This window comes from Theobroma cacao, chromosome 6 (assembly GCF_053813885.1).
Source record: "Theobroma cacao isolate CCN51 chromosome 6, ASM5381388v1, whole genome shotgun sequence".
NCBI classification, from domain to species: Eukaryota; Viridiplantae; Streptophyta; class Magnoliopsida; order Malvales; family Malvaceae; genus Theobroma; species Theobroma cacao.
In genome coordinates, this window is record NC_142644.1 from 29,792,238 (window position 1) to 29,810,725 (window position 18,488).

An 18,488-nucleotide genomic window follows, 5' to 3' on the forward strand; every position below is an offset into this window, starting at 1 on the left:
ACAAGGTTGAAGTGGTTGGACTCATTACTTTTGAATCTTAGATGCCCAGAAACCTTAGTCACCATGGCCCCCTGCCCCAAATTTGATGGTCATCAATTGGCTCGTAGCATCGAGGCATTGAAAACTACGGAGATCTTCCAGCTCATGACAAAACAATGCAACAGACAATAACCTACCAAAAACATTCAATCAAATGTTTGATCAGAAACATGAACAAGAAAATCCCATAGTTATTATCTCCAATACTTGGATGCTACGCACCGTCCAAGCTCAAATTCTTAGTCGATGCTTGCATACTCACAATTTTTCTTGAGTTATCCGCCATAACTTATTTCTATATCTTGCTCTAGTTTTTACATCAAATCGCCCATTTGACATCGAAACATCCATAGAAACCAGCTTAGACCGCCTATCACTTAATTGCCCCTGCTGCTCCAATGGGTTCACTCCCGTCCCCACCACAACCCACGACACCACCACCATCACCGGGGTTCAACCCTTCTCGCTATCGAGTCATCGTGGCTTTTTGTCCTAAAGAGGCAGGGCCTAATGCTAACTTCTTTAACTGTATACAGTATTACAATCCCTCTAACAACACATGGAGTCATGTCAGCCTGATTCCGGACCTACTCGAAAATCATGTCTTAAAGGGTTTTGCTATGGTTTCTCTAGGAGAATCGATTTACATCATTGGTGGGACGTTATGGCACAAAGGGAGGCCACAAAGTTCTAGTGATCAATCCGATGAGTTTGTCGATGTTGGTGTTGAAGTGTCACCTTTAGTACTTCGATACAATGTTCGGTCGGACCAATGGTCCAAATGTGCACCATTAGGCATACCACGCTTCGATTTTGCTTATGCTGTTGGTGACAATAAAATCTATGTGGCAGGAGGGAAGTCCAATTGGGATAGTGCGAGAGGGATTTCATCGGCCGAGGTGTATGATCCTGCTCTTGACGAATGGACTCCATTGCCAAGCATGAGCACATTGAGATACAAGTGTGTAGGAGTGACATGGCAAGGGAAAATCTACGTGGTGGGTGGTTTTGCAGAAAGAGGTGATTCGGACCTAAACATGCTGACATTTTCTCCGCAGCGTAGCTCCGCTGAGGTGTTCGACACCCGAGTGGGGAGGTGGGACCTCGTGGCGGGGATGTGGCAGCTCGATGTGCCACCTAATCAGATTGTCTCGGTGGACGGCAAGCTGTTCAGCTCTGGGGATTGTCTCAAGCCCTGGAAAGGTCACATTGAGATGTACGATGGGAAGCTTAACATGTGGGATGAAGTGGATGGATCTTGTTTCCAAATCTCCACATCTGCAGGCACCAACGATGAGCATTGGCCACCGATGGAACGCCTTTACTTAACAATGGCACCGATAGGAACCCAACTATACTTCTTGGCAGGGTACCGCATGGCCGGTGAATCATCCCGAACACTTTCAACAGTCTATATATTTGATACATCGGCAACTGTCGATGCATGGAGGAGCTTAGCGCCAACGGAGGAAGAAGGCGAGAAAGAGCTGTGCAGTCACTGTTGTGTTGTCCAACTCTATTAAGCATTCCAGCGATTGCAATCAATCTTAACCTAGCCATCCTCCTTTGACATTACTCATAAAAAGTACCTTACCTTAGCAGTCCTGTATTGGTTGTATGGTGAGCTTAGCATGTCAACTAGCATATGCTATGTAACAAATAAGAAAAAACTCATGTAAAAAACAATATTTAACTCTCACAATGAGAAATTTTGGATTGTTTAAAAGCTGCTTGCCTTCTCATCCAGAGATTCATAATCTTTCCAATCCGATCACAGGATTTAATTAACTAAAATCCCTGAAATTTATTATGTAAAGTTTACATTGCTTTATGTGGCATAACCAAAAGAAGTCCAAAGCTTGCTATGCCAGCAGTTTAATGATGCTTGTCCAAAACTACAAAGAAGCCAAGGACTCCGTTGTCATGATGATGTCTGGTTTGCCTTGTCTAACTGTTCTACCAATTTGCCCAGAGTTCTGAAACCATAATCTAGAATTAGATTAATCTTAATTGTTTTCTTACACATATTTTGAAGCAAGAAATGATGCTGCTGTCTAACAGGGCCCATATCAAATTTTCCAATGAAAAAAAGCCCAAAATGGTCAACATGTTCTTCATGAAGCAAATGCAAAGAAAGACGAGGTGGGTCAATTGAAAGTTAGCCATAGGCCTGCAAACCTCAAAAAAGAAGGAAGAGCCCAACCCCAAAGACTCATCAAGTGGTCAATGTCCGTATGACCCAAAGCTTTTACTGCCCTCAAAAGAAGAGAAAGTGGTACACCAAAAACTCAGGCCAATGAAAGCACGTAAAAGATACTTTTCACGTGAGCCATGAGCTCATCAGCCTCAGCCTAGCTCTCAAGGCACGAGCCACCACGCACCCCTTCCTTGAACATGACCCATGACCCAGACCACGGGCGCAGTGACCCCACAACCACCTGACACTGAAGTCCCCATGCAGCCCCTACCCTCACTTGGTCAATTTCTACACCTGGACACGCTATCACACGTGTGATGGCACAATACACGGGTGAGATACCTGTTAACAACGTTGAACCTATTTGACCTTGACCCCTACTAAACACCAAGATCAACGGCCAAGATCCAATGGAACGCAACAACTGATCTAGACCGTTGAAAAAAGGGACAATCTCGAGAATTTAGATGTTCACATGTTGGTTAGAGCCTGAAAAGACCGACAGAAGAAGCCTGATGTGTCGGATTTTGTTATGGGCAAAAGAGAGAGAATTAGGCTTTTGCTTAGGCAAAATATTTCCTTTATTAATGCCCTTTTTCGGAGTAGGAGTAATTTCCTTTGACAAAAAGACCTGCCTAGTTATGCCATGTGGCAGATTAGGGTAGACGTGACACGTGGGAGGAGGGCACATGCGGGGACCATGGTGGGAGATTTTGGGGTTTCAAGCCTGCAAGTTGGTTGGGGGGGACATGGGCACATACCCCGACATGGTGCATGTGGGAGGGGTTAATGAAATGGTTCGTGAGTGGGGTCTCACGATACTGTTAGTCTAACTATTTAAGGATCCTCCACCTACACAGTGCTCGGCGATGATACCACCTCCAACCTTACCCCCCCCCCCCCCCCCCCCCCCCCTCCCCCCCTAATCAGCCAGATTGTTTTAGCGGATGCTGCCTGATGCCTCAATAATTTCATGCACCCCTCACATTGATTTTGGCTATTTGCTAATTGGCTATTGCCTCTTAAATTGGCGCCATATCATAAAAATCAAGCAGAAGTTACTTTCCTACTTCAATTGAGTTGGTTGCTAGTCTCTTTGGTTAGCTCAACTACAAAGAAGGATTCACCCAGAAGGAGCTGTGGGCTAATGATGCGTATATGCCACGTTGGACCACCAAAAACTGCTATGTCGGATGCCACATAATCATAGCACCATTGCACAAAAGCCTGCATGGTGGTGGGGTCCTCGGAGGACCCCACCTTCTGAGTTGCCCTTTTCAAGGTTGAAGAAGAAAGAAACAGATGGTACTTTTGTTTTCGTGACTTTATCAGTTCCCATGTTGTAATCCGTTGCTCTTCCTTTATCTCTATTTTTCTCCCTTTCTTTCTGTCCGTATCACCGCAATTCTTGCTTTGGACCGCCTTAGCATTCTTCAGCTCTCCCATCAATCTTCCACTATTCACAAATGCCCCTCCTATCCACTTTCCTGCATAGAGTAATGAAGACTTGAAAGAGGATATACAACAGTAATTTAATGGACGATCAAGGCAATTAAATCAAGCAGGTGAAAACAAGCTAAGGTGTTGTTATTGAGTTGGCCCCTGAAGCGAAACAAACTACTAAAAGAAAAAAAGGGTGAAAATTTTTTGTAGCTGGCAATGGCCCATGACATGGCTGAGTGTTTTAATCTGTCTACAAAACCTTTAATAATCATTTGATAGAGTGTACTGTGTTGAGGGGGAAAATGGGAGAAAAAGAAAAAGATAACTTATTTTCCTTTCTGTCTGCTGGACATTTTCATGCTTTTGGTTTAGCAACTCTGGATGGGGAGCTTACATCTTTTAATCTGCATGTTGGGTATTCTGTTGCAATCTTGCTTTCCAATTTAAGAGGTTGCATTATAAGACTAAAGAAAATGATAAACTGATAGGCATGATTGTGAAACTGGCTACATGAAGTGGTGCAGAAGTGAATCATTTGGATAGAAAGAATGCATAATTGAACAAGATTTTGCTCAAAGCATTTTGTTTCTTAAACATGAAAATTTGTCATAAATTAATAATAATTAAAAGAAACAGATAGAGAGAGACAGAAACAGAGAGAATGGAAAGGCCTTTTTCTTTTTGTGTGGATAACAATTCAGGTGCCTTTAGTACTGAACTACTAATGCATACCAAATCATATCCACAAAGAAAATTTGATCTCAAAAGTTTTATATGATCCAAGTTTTGGTAAAATGAGAGTGAAAAGTAAACTTATTATACATTAGAAATGGATCAAAGTTAATGGTAAATTATGTCAATAGTGTCAGTGTTCATACTTGAAACCTTCTAAACACACACAGCAATCTTGAGTTCTGATGCATCAGGCTTTGACTGCTGTAATTTCTAAACCCCCTGTCCAACTCAAGCAAAGACCACAACTTTCAAGTCTTGGGCCTTGATTACATAAAGGGGCAGGAGAAACATGATTGAGAAGTCAATTTCAACTCTTTGATTTGCCTCAAGCCATAGAAAAGAAAATTTTAAGTTTGCTAATACCCAGAATTTTGTTTGTTCTACCAACAATTAAAAAGCAAAAAGAAAATGGTGGTAGCAGTAAACAATAGTAAACCTCTCCAAATTCCCAAGTTTCTCTTTTTCACCCCCTTGTTCACCTACATGTAAAGCTAGTCCACATGCTTCCCTCTTTCTCTGTCTGTGTGTCTCTCATTTCTCTCTCCCACAAAGCCCCAAGCCTACTAACCAGTTTAAGTACTCCAAGAAGCTTTGATTCTTTAGTGTAAAAAGCCTTAAGTACTGCCATAACTTTACCACTATAAAAAAAACTCTTCCTTTCTCTCTCTCTCTCTCTCTCTCTCACTCATGAAGAGTGATACGTGATGAGAGTTGAGTAAGAGCTAAAACTTCTTTTCTTTTCTTTCTTTTTTCTTCATTGCTGAAACAATGGGACAAGAAGAAAGGTACTTCTATAGTTGGCCTCCGGTAGGAGCTCCGTTGAATGTACAAAGAGAGGACCACTGGAGACACTTTGACAACTCTGTCAATGCGGTGTCCTTTGGCTTTGTTGCTACTGCCATTCTCATCTCCATGTTTTTGGTCATGGCCATCTTTGAACGCTTTCTTAGACCCAATTCTTCCCATGGTGGACGTAACCATGGTGACCTGGAATCTCAGCTTGGTTTCAATGGCAAGCTCAGCCACCCATCTCCAAAAGTGAGTCACCCTTTTGTTTCAACATCTGGGATTTCTTCAATTTTGTTCAAAGTTTTCGTTTTTTGTTTGAATTGGATTGTTTAGCGTGATTTTCTGGGGGTTAGAAGCGGTTTCTTTGCTTTACATGGCAACTGGTGTTTAATCTAAGGAAAAAAGGAAAATCCTTTTCCTTCTTTTTTCACAGTTTGGGGTGGTTACTTACGTTTAGGAAAACAGTAATTATCATCTGATCTGACATAAAGCTTTCTCTCTACATCATACATTTTATATTTGCAGTAAATCCTTCCTTTTGGCTCAAGTTTAGATTTGTTTGCTTTGTCAGTGAAATACATTTCTTCTAAATTGTACTTCTACCACTGTTAAATCATGTTAAAGATGCTTAATTAGCTATAAATTTCTTTACATTCTTTTCTTTAGGCTGAAAGAAGAAGATTCATCGACATTTTTTTTGCTTCCTGCTAGCTTGTCTTAAGCTCAATGTTTAAGGCTTCTGTTTTCAGCTTGTTCCTCGTTTCCTCCTTCCTCTGTTACATTTCGTGTGATGCCCTTTCTCCATGAAAACTACTATTTCTTATCGACTGTGGCCCTTGGCTCCTCTTTTTGTCTTTGGGACCCTTCCTTCTCCTTTGAACTAGTCATCTACCAAAATTGCTTAGACAATGTGTTTACCTTTTGACTTTGTTTATGTGTAGGGCTAACTGTTTCAGTCATTTCTTTTTTAACGATAAAGTTCGCAAATGAGAGCTTAATTTTCTGTCATTTAATGTCTCATGACATAAAGCATATCAGATGATTAAATTTTCTTCCTTTCCTGCAATTGCAAATCTGCATCTTTTAGTCAAAAGTTTGATCTTTTTTGGAGCTGTCAACTGTGCTGTGCTTGTATTTATGATCGTTTAGGCAATGTCCCATCTAAGAAGTGAAGGTTCTGCTGAAGTTGATTGGTTGGTCCCAGACCAAAGAGTCCAACAAATAGGTATAGGTTGTTTGAGTTTAGACCCACCATTTTTACATGTTGGTCACCGGAGTCACCAGTGTCAAGCTTCCTGTTGGAGCGCATGGCCAGTACCTCGGATTGGGGACAAATGGTCAACCTTGGTGGACAAGCTTCAGTTAATTGTCTTGTTATTTTTCAGCACTTAGTGCACTCTTTTAGCTTCATTATGAAAATTGACCCATGCTTTCTGTGGATAATGAGTTTATGTGTGATGCACTTTCATTATGGAAGATGATAAAGACAATTTAGATGAACTATCCCAGTTTAGGTTAATTTGTTTCTCAAAGGTATAGTAGGAGTGGTCCTGCATCAATTGACAAATCTGTAGTCTACTCTACTGTGTACGCATTGCGCTTTTGATGTACGCACTAGACCCACCTACCTATTTTTCCATTTTGGGTTTAGAACGCTGCGGTATAGAGCATATAAAGTGAGATTTCCTTAACCGGTGCAATGCTTATTGCTAGTCTCTTTAATGCAAAGTTGTGTTTAATTAGAAGCCGGTGCAAAACCTTCTAAGTGGTTCAATCCAGCCAACTTTGGCATATTATAGAATGTCCATGGAGTCCTGCTGGTGATAGGTCTAAATCAATTCAGACGGCACACCTGATTTTGTGCTTAAGGACCCATGTTTGCACCCTGGCATCTTGAGACATAATGTCCCAGGTGGAGCTTTGAGTAGCAGCTGTTGGGGGACATTGAAATTGGTTTGTTGAGGGTTGGAAGTTAATAGTTAGTTGCATTTTTGGGCCAAGTCACATAGGCGATGCCTCTATATCAACAAGATACACTTAAGTTGATGTAGCAACTTATCCTGCTTAATAGCAATTCCCAAAAAACATTCAATACTGTAACTTAGAAACAGATGATCACTAAGGCCATAACATAGTGTGATTAATTACCAAAATTTTTGTCAAGTGATTTGAGAAAACTAGAGGGAAAATTGATAAGCAACTTAGAAGGTATTTGAAGTTTCAACTTTCCAGGCAAAAATTTCATGGTCTGAAATGACTCCAGTTTGTGTTTTAGCCATTTATCTCACCATGGTCATAAATTTTTCCTCTTAAGCATACTCTGTTTTATCATTCTCATCACATATTTATCAGTCAGCTCCCATTCGACGTAGGATTTTTATGACCTGCAAAGGTAATGCATATGTTGATTGTTGAAATAATATCGTAACAAAATTCCATCTTCAACTCTGGATTAATACATTTGTTGAATTTCAGAAACCAGGTTATTTTACTGTCTTGTATTTGATCTCTTCAACTGCCCGAGGATGATTCATATGTGGCTGAGGTCATGCATTATCAGATTTTGCCCTATTCTAGGATAAACTTCGCATGCAGCTCCTTACCTTTTTTATATTCTTTTGTTGATGCTGTTGCAAGTAACTTATTTTTTCTAATTCCCCAAAATTTATTGTTTGTCTTCTACACTGGAACCATCAGATCAAAAGTTCTATAGTTCTTTAGAAATTCCAATGAGTCATATAGGGAATGTGATTGATGTACTGGCTCATTGATCTGTTATGAGCCTCAGCAATGTTTGACCTGCAATTCACTCATCCCGAGTTGCATCCTTCACATTTGTAGTTTCTTGCTTTTTGCATGAGTAGGCGGTTACTACTTCTCTTAACTATTGTTATAGAGCATTCCATTCAGTTTTCTGTAAGGATTTTAGTTCTAGAAGCTTTATCTTGGTTGAAAGGTCATATAAATGTAAGTTACTTTATGCAGATGACGATATACACCAGTGGAGTTTCAGTATTAATGCCGGGAGATGAGATTCCTACTTTCATTGCCCATCCAGCTCCTGTCCCCTGTCACCCTGAACGAGTTTTGCCTCACCATCAACGCAACTCATCAGCCAATCCTGCCTCAAACTCCTCGGTAAACATTAATGCAAGTTAAATAGGAGAAAACTAAAACTGAGAAAATCCCTCCGCACATGCTACACCAAACAATGATCATGATAACTCTCCCAGCAGGAGGTTTTCTATGAAACAAGCAAGACTATCCAGTCTGGATCAGAGTTGCCCTTTTTAAGCTTCTCGTCCGTAAGATCCTTGTATTGTGAATACAGAGATAGTTTTTGGTGGGCTGGCTGGCTTTGGCAATGCTTAACTTGCCTTGCTGTCAATTCCCACCATTTTTTTGTTTAAAATTTTTCCAGATAGTGACTTTGGATCCTGACGATGGTCATGGATTGGCCATCGAATGGATCATTTTACATGTAAAAAATTTGAGGTATAAAATTGTTGTTAAGTACGGGAGGAAGTTTCAAGGGCAGTTTGTTACGGATGAGATGGAAAATAATATAAAAAACAGCAAATTTGAACCTCCATTTTCGACTATGCCTCTTAAGTATATGACAGTTATCTGACTGTGAATCCTTCTCAAGATGGTCTGTAAGGAAGAAACTTCTCTGGTTTACCTCCCCATCTTTTTTGCTTCCAACCATGAAAGTAAATTTGGTATTCCCCAACGCCGACCAGGTTGGTTTTGTGATTCTGAAATGAGACTTGATGATTTTTGGCAGTAAAAAGATTTAGCATAATACCTTCGGTTTCTCTACTAGCCCACTAGCATGGATTCTTCTCAGTACACATCTCAAATTGGGACGATGATTGACCTACCAAATAAGCTTAGGGACTCTTTCCAGGGCCCTGGAAAACAAAGAACTAAAGAAGTGCCCAAGGCCCGACACTGAGTGCAAGCTGAGAGATACCAGTTGGCAAGCCTAAGCCCAATCAAAAGCTCCCACCCCATGACTCAGAACCATAGCAGCTAGATTCCTTCGAAGTTCGAACCCAGTTACGTCGTCTGTAATGTACAAGAAAACTAAGCCTGAAATTCATCTATAACCCAACGAAACTAGTGCCCATGAATTTTGGACATTTTGTTTGACTTCTTACGTTAAAGAAAACAATGTTATATGTTCTCTAGGATGACTTATAAGTAAGACTCTCTAGGAGACCCTTTGCATGCTTGGCTTTGCTTATCCTTTTCTTGGGCAGTAGACATACTCATGCCAGTTTGAACTATTTTGTCCAGGTAAGTTTCCCCATTGAAACTGTCTTGTATGTCTCAGAACAGAAGCCTTAAAGAACTGCCCGTCGCATGGGAGAGTTTTTTGTCTCTCTATCTAAATCCATACAACGCTAGCTAGCAGAGGCAAAACCATGTCCTCTAGTTGAAAACAGCCAAGGTTCCATAATAACCTTTTTTTCCAGTGGAAACAAAATTTAAAGCCATTTGGCTGAAAATTTTTGAACTTTTGAACTTTGGGCACGTTCCATATTTGTCTTTGCTTATGAAAAAGAGACTGACAATAGAAAGCTGAAGAAAGAGTCCAAAATAACTGATCTGATCTTCCCCCGTTATTGATTTTGTAGAGAGAGTCCACCAACATAATTCCATTAACGGATTAATATTAAATATAGGACCACTCCTACTGTCTTTACTCTCTTATTCTTCAACGGCTACAACTATGGAGTTCCCTCTTTCCATCCTCCAAATTTTGTGTTTTTAATGTGGCATTGTAGGATCAATAGAATATTTAATTTGGGCAATTCGGCATGCTTCCCTTTTGGTTGTACATTACTTTCCTCCATCGAATGTCTCTCTAATTTAGGCGTTATAAAGGGGAGAGTGGGTCCAAGCATGGATCATTCTCACTCTTTCTTTCTGTCAATGGGGTAGTCAGCATGAGAACCCATTCAGATTGTTTCATGGCCTTGTGAGAGAAAAGTTGGATCCTAAAAGGATTTGCAAATATTGGCATGCCCCAAAGTTGTTAGCCTGCTCAAGATCCCAGTTTCAGAGACATAATTATGCACCTTATTTGATCTAACCTAATCATGATTAAAGTCTAAAGACCAACTTTTTGTGCTTTAAGTGGTCTCACCAAGAACTCCTTTCAACCAAAAATAAACTAGGCATATTCTGCTTTTATTTGAACGTTAGGATCCCCTGCTGATTCAACTTTCAAGCCTTGAATTTTCGGATAAAGAGAGAGGGAAAAAGGGTGCAATGATTTTGTACCAGATTGAATCATTGTTTGCAGAAATTGCAAATCCTTTTTCCCACAGCAGCAAACAAGAGTGGAGAATACAATATAGCATAAATTAATATAACAGGTCAATCAAATGGCATTACGTATCCAGGTATCCAAAACTTCAAATCCAGCAGTGGTAGACAAGACCACAGCCTCACTCTCTTCAGCTTTGAGTTCTGAATTCTGAAATACAGAACTTACACACCAAATCCTCCACTTCCAGTTCAGATTGACCTTTGACTTAAATCAATATTCACAAACTGGAGACAAGAAACATAAAGTTCATGTTGAGAAAAAGAAAGTGGAATTACAAAATGAAACTTAAGGTGCATTTCTTCATCTCTAGAGAAAGATGAAACATTCAAGGGATACAAGAGGATTTTCAAGTGATTCATTTGGAGCACTTGTTGTAGGACCATTGTTATTGCTACTGGGCCACTTCCCTTCCATGGTAGTAGTAGTAGTACCATGGTGGTGCTGATGCTGCTCCACCTTTTTGCTATTACCACTTTCTCCCGCGTCACCTCTGACCCTACCAGGAGAATGATTAGTCCTTCTTCCAGACGGGCTACGACCCATTACAGATCTATTCACAGCAGGTGACCTTGACCTCCTCCCTGAACTCTCACCCGGATCCTTCCTTGACGGGTCGGGTCTTAACCCACGTCTCACTGGGGTTTCCCTGCTTTGAACCAACCTCACTGACGGTCCCCCATTAGCAACCCCATGTCTTCTGCCAGGCGACTGGTCAAGCTTCCGAGTAGGTGACCGACCCACGACCCGGTTCCTTGACCCGCATCTTGCCGGAGATCTGAAAATTTTTTGCTGCCTCACTTCTTCCTCATCTCTTCTATCAGTTATAGTAGAAACGCTTTCACTTACACTCACACTGCAAATCTCGGAAACATCTTCTGAAGCTGACTCTTCAATGACAGGTGATTTTGGCTCAGTCTTGTTGTCAAAATTGAGGCTCTCTTTTTCTTGGATCTTAACAAAGGCTGGTTTTTCTATCTGGGCTTTCTTGTTCTCTTCTTCTTGTGGAATAAAGATGTGAGCTTTGGGTTTTGGAGTTTCAGACAAAACCTCTTTCACGGTTTCCTCTTCAGCTGAAGGTGGTGGAGCTCTGCTTTCAAGGCTTGGTTTTTGGTGAAAAGAATGTGCTTCCTTTTCACGAGGTTCCCCTCTGTTAGTGCTTACACAGCAACCCATTTGAGGAAGTGAACGCTATAGGTTGACTTAGAAACAAGGTGGCATTGTTGGGTTTAAGCTCAAAACTGAAGCTTTGTTTTCTTCTTCTGCAGGGTTGGAAAAATACTTTGGAAACGGTTAGGTATTTCCCGGCTTAAGAAAACGAAGAAGCCGAGGAGACAAGGAGTAGGGTAGTTAAATGGGGAATTGGAGAAGTGAATGTGAACGTCCCATGATGGAGGTGGAGAGTAAATGAAATGCATTTATTCTAACATCAACTACGCTTAGATAAGTTATTGTTATTTCTGTTAGTGACCTTCACATTTTCTTTCTTTCTCAATCAAGTCCCTACAATTGATGAGCCTCTGCTTTTCTTCTTTCGTTGCTTTTAATGCAAGAGTACTAGTTCTAGTAAAACGTCTCGTGATTTGTGTAAATTGCTAACTAGCGGCGCATGTTCTCGTTGAAGGGGATTTTTGTATGTTTACAGCCGTCGGTACATGTGATTGTGGTGTGTCTAATTTAATCAGGATTGGGGCGGTTGATGTAGGGCCAGCCACTGTCAACACAGTTATAGAAAACTTGTGTGGGGTAGGGGGTGATCCAACGGTGGTGATTGACTTCATAGTCTGGGGTTGACCCCTTGACCTACTAGTTTCATGGGTTTACACCAACATGATCTATCCCTTTGCTATACAATGCTAGCTATCTCAATGATGGGAAGTTTGAGAACTAAACAAGAAAATGAGGTGTGCATGACAATGCTGGTTTTTGACTGGATGCGAAGCCATGTTTGGGTTCTTTTGTATTTTAGTGAAAACATTGTATGAATCAATCAGACAATGTTAGTTCTCTTGACTGATATATTTGTTAGATTCTAATCGATGGATAGATTTTGTGAAAATCTTATATATATATATATATATATTATATATATATGTATGCATATACAAAGTACCATGACTAACACAAAATTACAAAGAGGACTCTCTTTATGGGCACCTGTGTTTATTTATTCAGAGGCCTAAATGGCAGACATCTGAGACAGTCAAAGGCAAAGGCAAAGAATGAATAGAGCACATTGCATTTGTGCAATGGCAGGAGTGGTAAGTGAAACAATAAATAGGACATGATTATCCAATTTCAGGTTATTGAGTGCTGGAACATGTATCCTGAGGAAAGGTGATCCCGAAAAGACCAGAAATAGAGATGCATTACTTAAGAGTTTAGGATTGGATGCACTGGTCATTGAATAAAATACTTAGATATAAGTATGTTTAATTGATATTCATAAATACTCGTTAATTTAATAAGTCTGAATAATTTAATTACTGTGAATTATTTTTCATCCAAAAAATAATAATTTATCCAAGGAAAGCTTCTTCAGAGAGTAAATGATGAACGTACGACTGGTTATAAGGAGTAAAAATGGTCCACAGACACATGGATGTAAAAGAGGTCGGAGACAATTAGCAGAATTTATTACCCAGTTGACAACCCATGCATCCATCCAGCTTCTATTATTTCAATCCTATGGGCCCATAATACCGTATAGCTCATGCTTCAAAGCTTATAGTCAATGGGGTGAAGCTAGTCAAATTTTATTGAAAGGTCAAATACAGTTAAATAAAATTTAAAAATTTTAAAAAATTAATATATTAAATTTAATCAATAATAAAAATATTGATAATAAAAATATGAAATTAAATATAAAATTATAATTTGTAAAATATAAATAGTTAAAAATGATATATAAGATTAATAATTTTTTCATATATAATTATAATTATTTAAATATTATATATTTAATAGAATTTTATTTTAACTTAACATAAAATGTAAAGCATATAAAAAAATATACTCAAGTTAATTTCCTCTTATATAATCAGGATTAATAAAAAAATAATACGTTAATGAAATTTTAAGTAATAATGTAATATTACAATTTATATTTGAGAATTATATAATAATTTATTAATTTTTAAAAATAAAATTAATGTAACATATAAAAAAATAACATAGCAAGTAGAAGGTAGATACCACATGTTACATAACAAAAAAGAAAGAAAAGGCATATGGTTAATGGTTTGTAGAAATTTGAAAAAGAATATTTATAGAAACTTATAACTTATGAACAAATAGAATAAAAATGAAAAAAATAAAAAATATAAATAAAAATAATAAAAATATAAACTAAAAAATTTAAAGTTGAACGAGATAAGTGAAATTATTTTATTATTTTTTATTTATATTAATTATTAAATAAAATATTATTTTGAGAGAGCAAGTAATAGAATATATAAAAAAATTTAAAAATTTTTATATGTTATGAAAAAAATTTAAAAATTTTTATATGTACCTTGGCCCCCTCATCACATAAGGAAGCTCTGCCCCTGCTTATAGCCTAGCAAATATAGTTTCACAAATTAAAAAAGTTTTGGCTAAAGTTAAAGGTAAGGATCTAATTCATTGTCTAAAACTTTATGTTTGAATACAAATGAAGATTATCATGGGTATTATGTGATATCCACATAACTAAACCAATAGCCACCCTTACCATGACTAATTTTAGATTTGCCAATTTGATTTTTTTGGAGCGAGTTGTCCAATTCCCAAACTAATGAATTCAATCTGAATTATGTCCAAAGCTTAAGGACCCAAGTGAAAATTACCATTTTTTTAGTACTAATTTTATTTCAAATTAAGTATTTATATTTAAATTTGTACCAAAATTAAGAAAAACACTATGACTTTAGCATTGTTAATTTTTATTTATTTTTATAAATTTGTAAACTATTTCTGGTAAAAACAGAAAGATAAATTATAATTTTTTACATAAAATATATAAAAATAAGAATTTGTAAGTGTTTAAAAGGAAAAACTGAACATAATTTTAAAATGATGAAAAAAATGAACATTGAATTTGAAATGAAAAAAAAAAAAACCAGTTTAGGTCCAACTTCAATTAAAGATTGGGGTAAACTCGGAATAAGCTAACAAGTGCAGCCAAACAGTGGGCTTGTAACACGATGAACATAAACCCCAAGATCTAGAGACGAGAAGCAGAAAAAGCAAAAGAGTGGAAGCGGAGACAGCGAGGCAAGAAAGAGAGCAGAAAAATGGGAGGAGGAATGGAGGCAAACAAAAACAGGTTCATTGAAGATTGGAGCTCTGCAAGAGAGAATCTCGAGCACAACTTCCGCTGGACTCGCCGCAACTTTGCTCTCGTTGGCTTATTCGGCATCGCCATCCCCGTCCTGGTCTATAAGGGCATTGTTCGAGAATTTGTAATCTCTTTTCATCTCTCTTCAAATTTATGCGTGCATCATTTAACGAGTTGGCTTTGATTTCCTTCTATCTAGTTTTCATTGCATCTTCAAGCGGTTGAAATGGGGTTTTTGGATTTTGTTTGATTGATCCATTTTAGGGTGCACAATCACAATACTTGTCGAGATTGACTGACTGACTAACTGCGAGTATTTGTCGTTTCCGGATTCATGTTTTTTAGGTTGTGATTGATTTTCCTTTAGGGTTTAGTAGTTTGAAAATTGCTTTAAAATTTCAATTTTTGTCGAACTGAATTATTAGATGGAGCGAAGTTCATGGGTTGCCTCTATTGCGGTCACTCCTCAAATGATTTTCATGGGCTAAAAGTTTGGGTCGGATGATTGCTTTAGTATCATAAAAGTGCAGCTATTATGTTTCTTTCTCCTCGTGCTAATCCATAATTTATAACATGTTCTCATTTTCTTTTTATGTTCACTTGTGCTTTTCTTTAACACCTGTAAAAGACAGAACGTAAAAAATTTTATTCTATTAGTGCTTGTAAAAGTCAGTAGTCTTCCTGTGAAAGATATAACAATGGAAGCATCAGTAGTTTTGTCGTGAAAGATATAACAATGGAAACTAAGGCAAATTATTCTCTGGTGTCCGTTGGTTATCTGTAGAACAGGTTAAAAGTTGAGCACAAAAAGAAAAGATGATACAAATTTTCCAAAGCAGTTCTTGGTGCATAAAATTGTGGTGTTTTAGTGGATGGGAGGGTACAAGAGTGTGGAGTGAAAGAGAGAAATGTTTTGCTCTACTTTTGTAGGGAGATTTTCTAAAATTGCAAGTAGAGGGTAGGTGAACCAAACCCCCTTGAAAACTGAACTTTAAATTCCCTTAAATTGAGAGGATTTATTTTAATGATATTAGCTTCTGATTCCCCTTTTATCCATTAATTTCAAAATTAGGGACTATTTGTATTAGCATATTCTAGTTTTCAATGCTCTCCACTGCTCCCCCAAACAAGGAAAAGGATCTTTTTTTACTTTACTCTCCTCACTTTTCCACCTGGTTGCTTTACTCATTTTTACCGCCCAACTTCCAAGCACACTAAAGGATGAGGTCCATTCTGAGTCATGTCAAGATCTCATTGTAGTTGCTTTTGGAGTGAACTTTTGTGCTCATTAACCATATGCTTTCTAGGCACCCTATCTAAGTACCTGAAATAAAAATTAATGGTAGCTAGTTTTCATCCTCCATGAATAAATAATGTCTCAAGTTACATCATTCAGCTCACAAGAAATAGGTAGAGAGTATACATGTGAAATTAGTAAACTATTGTTGTATTTAGTTCTTATTCAATATGTGAGCAATAAGTGTTGAGTAGCTAGTAACTTGGGGGGAGGGGAGAGAAGAGTATGATATCTAGGTTCTTCAATTTTTAAAGGGCAAATTGATCCACTTATTGCATATTCTTGTTTTACTGTGAATATTATTTATTTTTTAAAATCATGCTCACTTAGAGTATTGGATGCCTATAGAATTAGTAGTTGCTGTGACTTGTTATATTACCTAGTTCTATCAAGGTTTAAGACTCATATTTTTACCAAATGAAGTTTTATGTGAAGTAGATGTTCAATGTCTTGATTAAGCGTCAGTTACGTTAAATGAATGGTTCAACAGTTGCTACCTAGGAGTGGTCAATTAACTTGCGTCTTCTTCTTGATTGGATAACTTGTTACATTTCATGGAAGTGGAGGTGCCTCTAGGGTTTTAACCTGATTAGATTTTGTATTCTCAGTTACTGTTAACTTCCCTGCCTACTCTTCCCCTATGTTACACAAACTCTTCATTTCACCCTAACATACCTTGTGCACTACTTCTTAGACATTGGTAGATCCTTCTAAAATAAATGTAGACAATTACCAAAAACATGACATCTATGTTCAAAACGGGATCCTGAATCCATACAACCTCTCTCTTCTCCCAATTTAAGATACTTATTTCTATGTCTATTAGCTTAGTTCTTAGTTGCTTACCATTCAGGATTGGTTTCATGATCACATTGGAAATGTGGCTTTGAGAAATGCTGAAATAGTTGCCCTTAATAATATTTCTCATATTGCATTTTATTGTTTGTGGTTTTCCATGAAGATATTTTTTGTACAAGTAAATCACATCTGTGTCTCTAGAGTTTGGATCACATACCATTTTGGTCCTTGTAGTTTAAAAATTAACTTGTTAGTCCTTATGCTTCCAATTTTATAAATGAAACGGTCTTTCTGTCAATGTTATTATTAAGTCTGGCATTATATGCCAGCTGGCCACTTGTGTTTGCCGTGTGTCAAATTTAACGAAAATACTGACTAAAAGATCTTTTTGTTATAACGTTGGAAGTATAAAAATTAGCAATTTAAAAATGTGGGGATCAATGGTATGCATCTCAAGCTTTAACAACCCTGGATATAATTTATTCTTTTTGTACTTATACCAAGTTACATTTTATCAAATACTTACTTTATTTTGTTTTTCTGTTATCTTTGTTTTCTGTTCGTTGTTTTATTATGCTCTAAAAGGCAATGTTGCTGCTATACAATTTCTTGCTTTTTATTTTTTATTTTTTTGGTACCTTTGACAAGTCTAGGGGAGGATATGAGGAACTAGGGCAAGTTTGATATGTTATTTGCTATGGGGTTTCAAAGATCACTTATTGAAATCTCTTAGCTGCGTAGGAAATTAAGTTTAGAGGAGTGTACTTGTTCATGGACCATATAGAAATGTAGACTCATAATCTTCTTTTGACCATTAAATGCAATTTTTTCTTTTATTCTTGTGATTTTCTTCAGCTCTTCTGTAAGTCGTTTATTATTATTATTCTGGGATTGTGTTGCAAGATTTTGTTTGATTTTTGTCTTGAATTGTTCTTTTATTCTTGAATTGTTAAATTGTCTTTTCCTTGTTTGTATTCCATAGTGATTTACCTAACGATTTAGTGATTCTGGCAACAGCATATGCAGGATGAAGATGCAGGTAGGCCATACAGGAAGTTCTTGTGAGTGTCTCACTGCGATGCTTGATAATAAATGTCGACGAGTAAAAACTGGGTGTTCTCTTGGACAACAAACTGTGATATTTCCCCAGTTTTGGAACTTGTCATTTTGTTCATCTTGATCATATGTTATGTTGTTTCTTGTAACTTTCTGGTTTTACTTTGAATAATTCGTGCATATTACTAGTTTGGGTTTTTTGATACACTTTTCAATCTTGCTATTTTTACAAATTTAACTAATATGTGGGTTATTGCGGGTGTTAGAACAAAAGCCGAACTGTTATGTCTGCACAGGTAGCAGTTGGACAGGTTGATTGTTTGTATAGGTTCAGTTACTTCAAGTCAAGGTAAATTGGTTTGGATTGTTGAATATTTTTAAATAATTTTTGCAAATTTAATTTGGTTTTGGTAATTTTTATATAAATTTATATTATACTATTTGTTATTTTTCAATTAAATTAAAATTCATAATAAGA

General features: G+C 37.5%; 4 protein-coding genes across 4 annotated transcripts; 3 read left to right on the plus strand and 1 right to left on the minus strand.

Moving 5' to 3' along the window:
• Positions 1 to 437: 437 nt before the first annotated feature.
• Positions 438 to 1,695, plus strand: LOC18596914 (uncharacterized). Its single transcript, XM_007025663.3, has one exon. It carries the CDS (start codon positions 438 to 440, stop codon positions 1,560 to 1,562), a length of 1,125 nt encoding a protein of 374 aa, XP_007025725.3. The 3' UTR covers positions 1,563 to 1,695.
• Positions 1,696 to 4,937: 3,242 nt separating this feature from the next.
• On the plus strand, positions 4,938 to 8,795 carry LOC18596915 (CTTNBP 2 amino-terminal-like protein). Its single transcript, XM_018123283.2, has 2 exons — positions 4,938 to 5,452; positions 8,189 to 8,795. Exons 1-2 carry the CDS (start codon positions 5,183 to 5,185, stop codon positions 8,360 to 8,362), a joined length of 444 nt encoding a protein of 147 aa, XP_017978772.2. The 5' UTR covers positions 4,938 to 5,182; the 3' UTR covers positions 8,363 to 8,795.
• Positions 8,796 to 10,578: 1,783 nt separating this feature from the next.
• Positions 10,579 to 12,016, minus strand: LOC18596916 (uncharacterized). Its single transcript, XM_007025665.3, has one exon. The coding sequence runs from the start codon at positions 11,715 to 11,717 to the stop codon at positions 10,851 to 10,853; it is 867 nt and encodes a 288-aa protein (XP_007025727.1). The 5' UTR covers positions 11,718 to 12,016; the 3' UTR covers positions 10,579 to 10,850.
• Positions 12,017 to 14,741: 2,725 nt separating this feature from the next.
• Positions 14,742 to 18,217, plus strand: LOC18596917 (neuronal acetylcholine receptor subunit alpha-5). Its single transcript, XM_007025666.3, has 2 exons — positions 14,742 to 14,983; positions 17,972 to 18,217. The coding sequence occupies exons 1-2, from the start codon at positions 14,816 to 14,818 to the stop codon at positions 18,017 to 18,019; spliced, it is 216 nt and encodes a 71-aa protein (XP_007025728.1). The 5' UTR covers positions 14,742 to 14,815; the 3' UTR covers positions 18,020 to 18,217.
• The last annotated feature ends 271 nt before the right edge of the window (positions 18,218 to 18,488 follow it).

Coding starts and splice junctions, on each gene's coding strand:
- LOC18596914 (XM_007025663.3), top strand. CDS start 438: ATGGGTTCACTCCCGTCCCCACCACAACCCACGACACCACCACCATCA.
- LOC18596915 (XM_018123283.2), top strand. CDS start 5,183: ATGGGACAAGAAGAAAGGTACTTCTATAGTTGGCCTCCGGTAGGAGCT. Junction 5,453..8,188: donor TCAGCCACCCATCTCCAAAA/GTGAGTCACCCT, acceptor TACTTTATGCAG/ATGACGATATACACCAGTGG.
- LOC18596916 (XM_007025665.3), bottom strand. CDS start 11,717: ATGGGTTGCTGTGTAAGCACTAACAGAGGGGAACCTCGTGAAAAGGAA.
- LOC18596917 (XM_007025666.3), top strand. CDS start 14,816: ATGGGAGGAGGAATGGAGGCAAACAAAAACAGGTTCATTGAAGATTGG. Junction 14,984..17,971: donor AGGGCATTGTTCGAGAATTT/GTAATCTCTTTT, acceptor TTCTGGCAACAG/CATATGCAGGATGAAGATGC.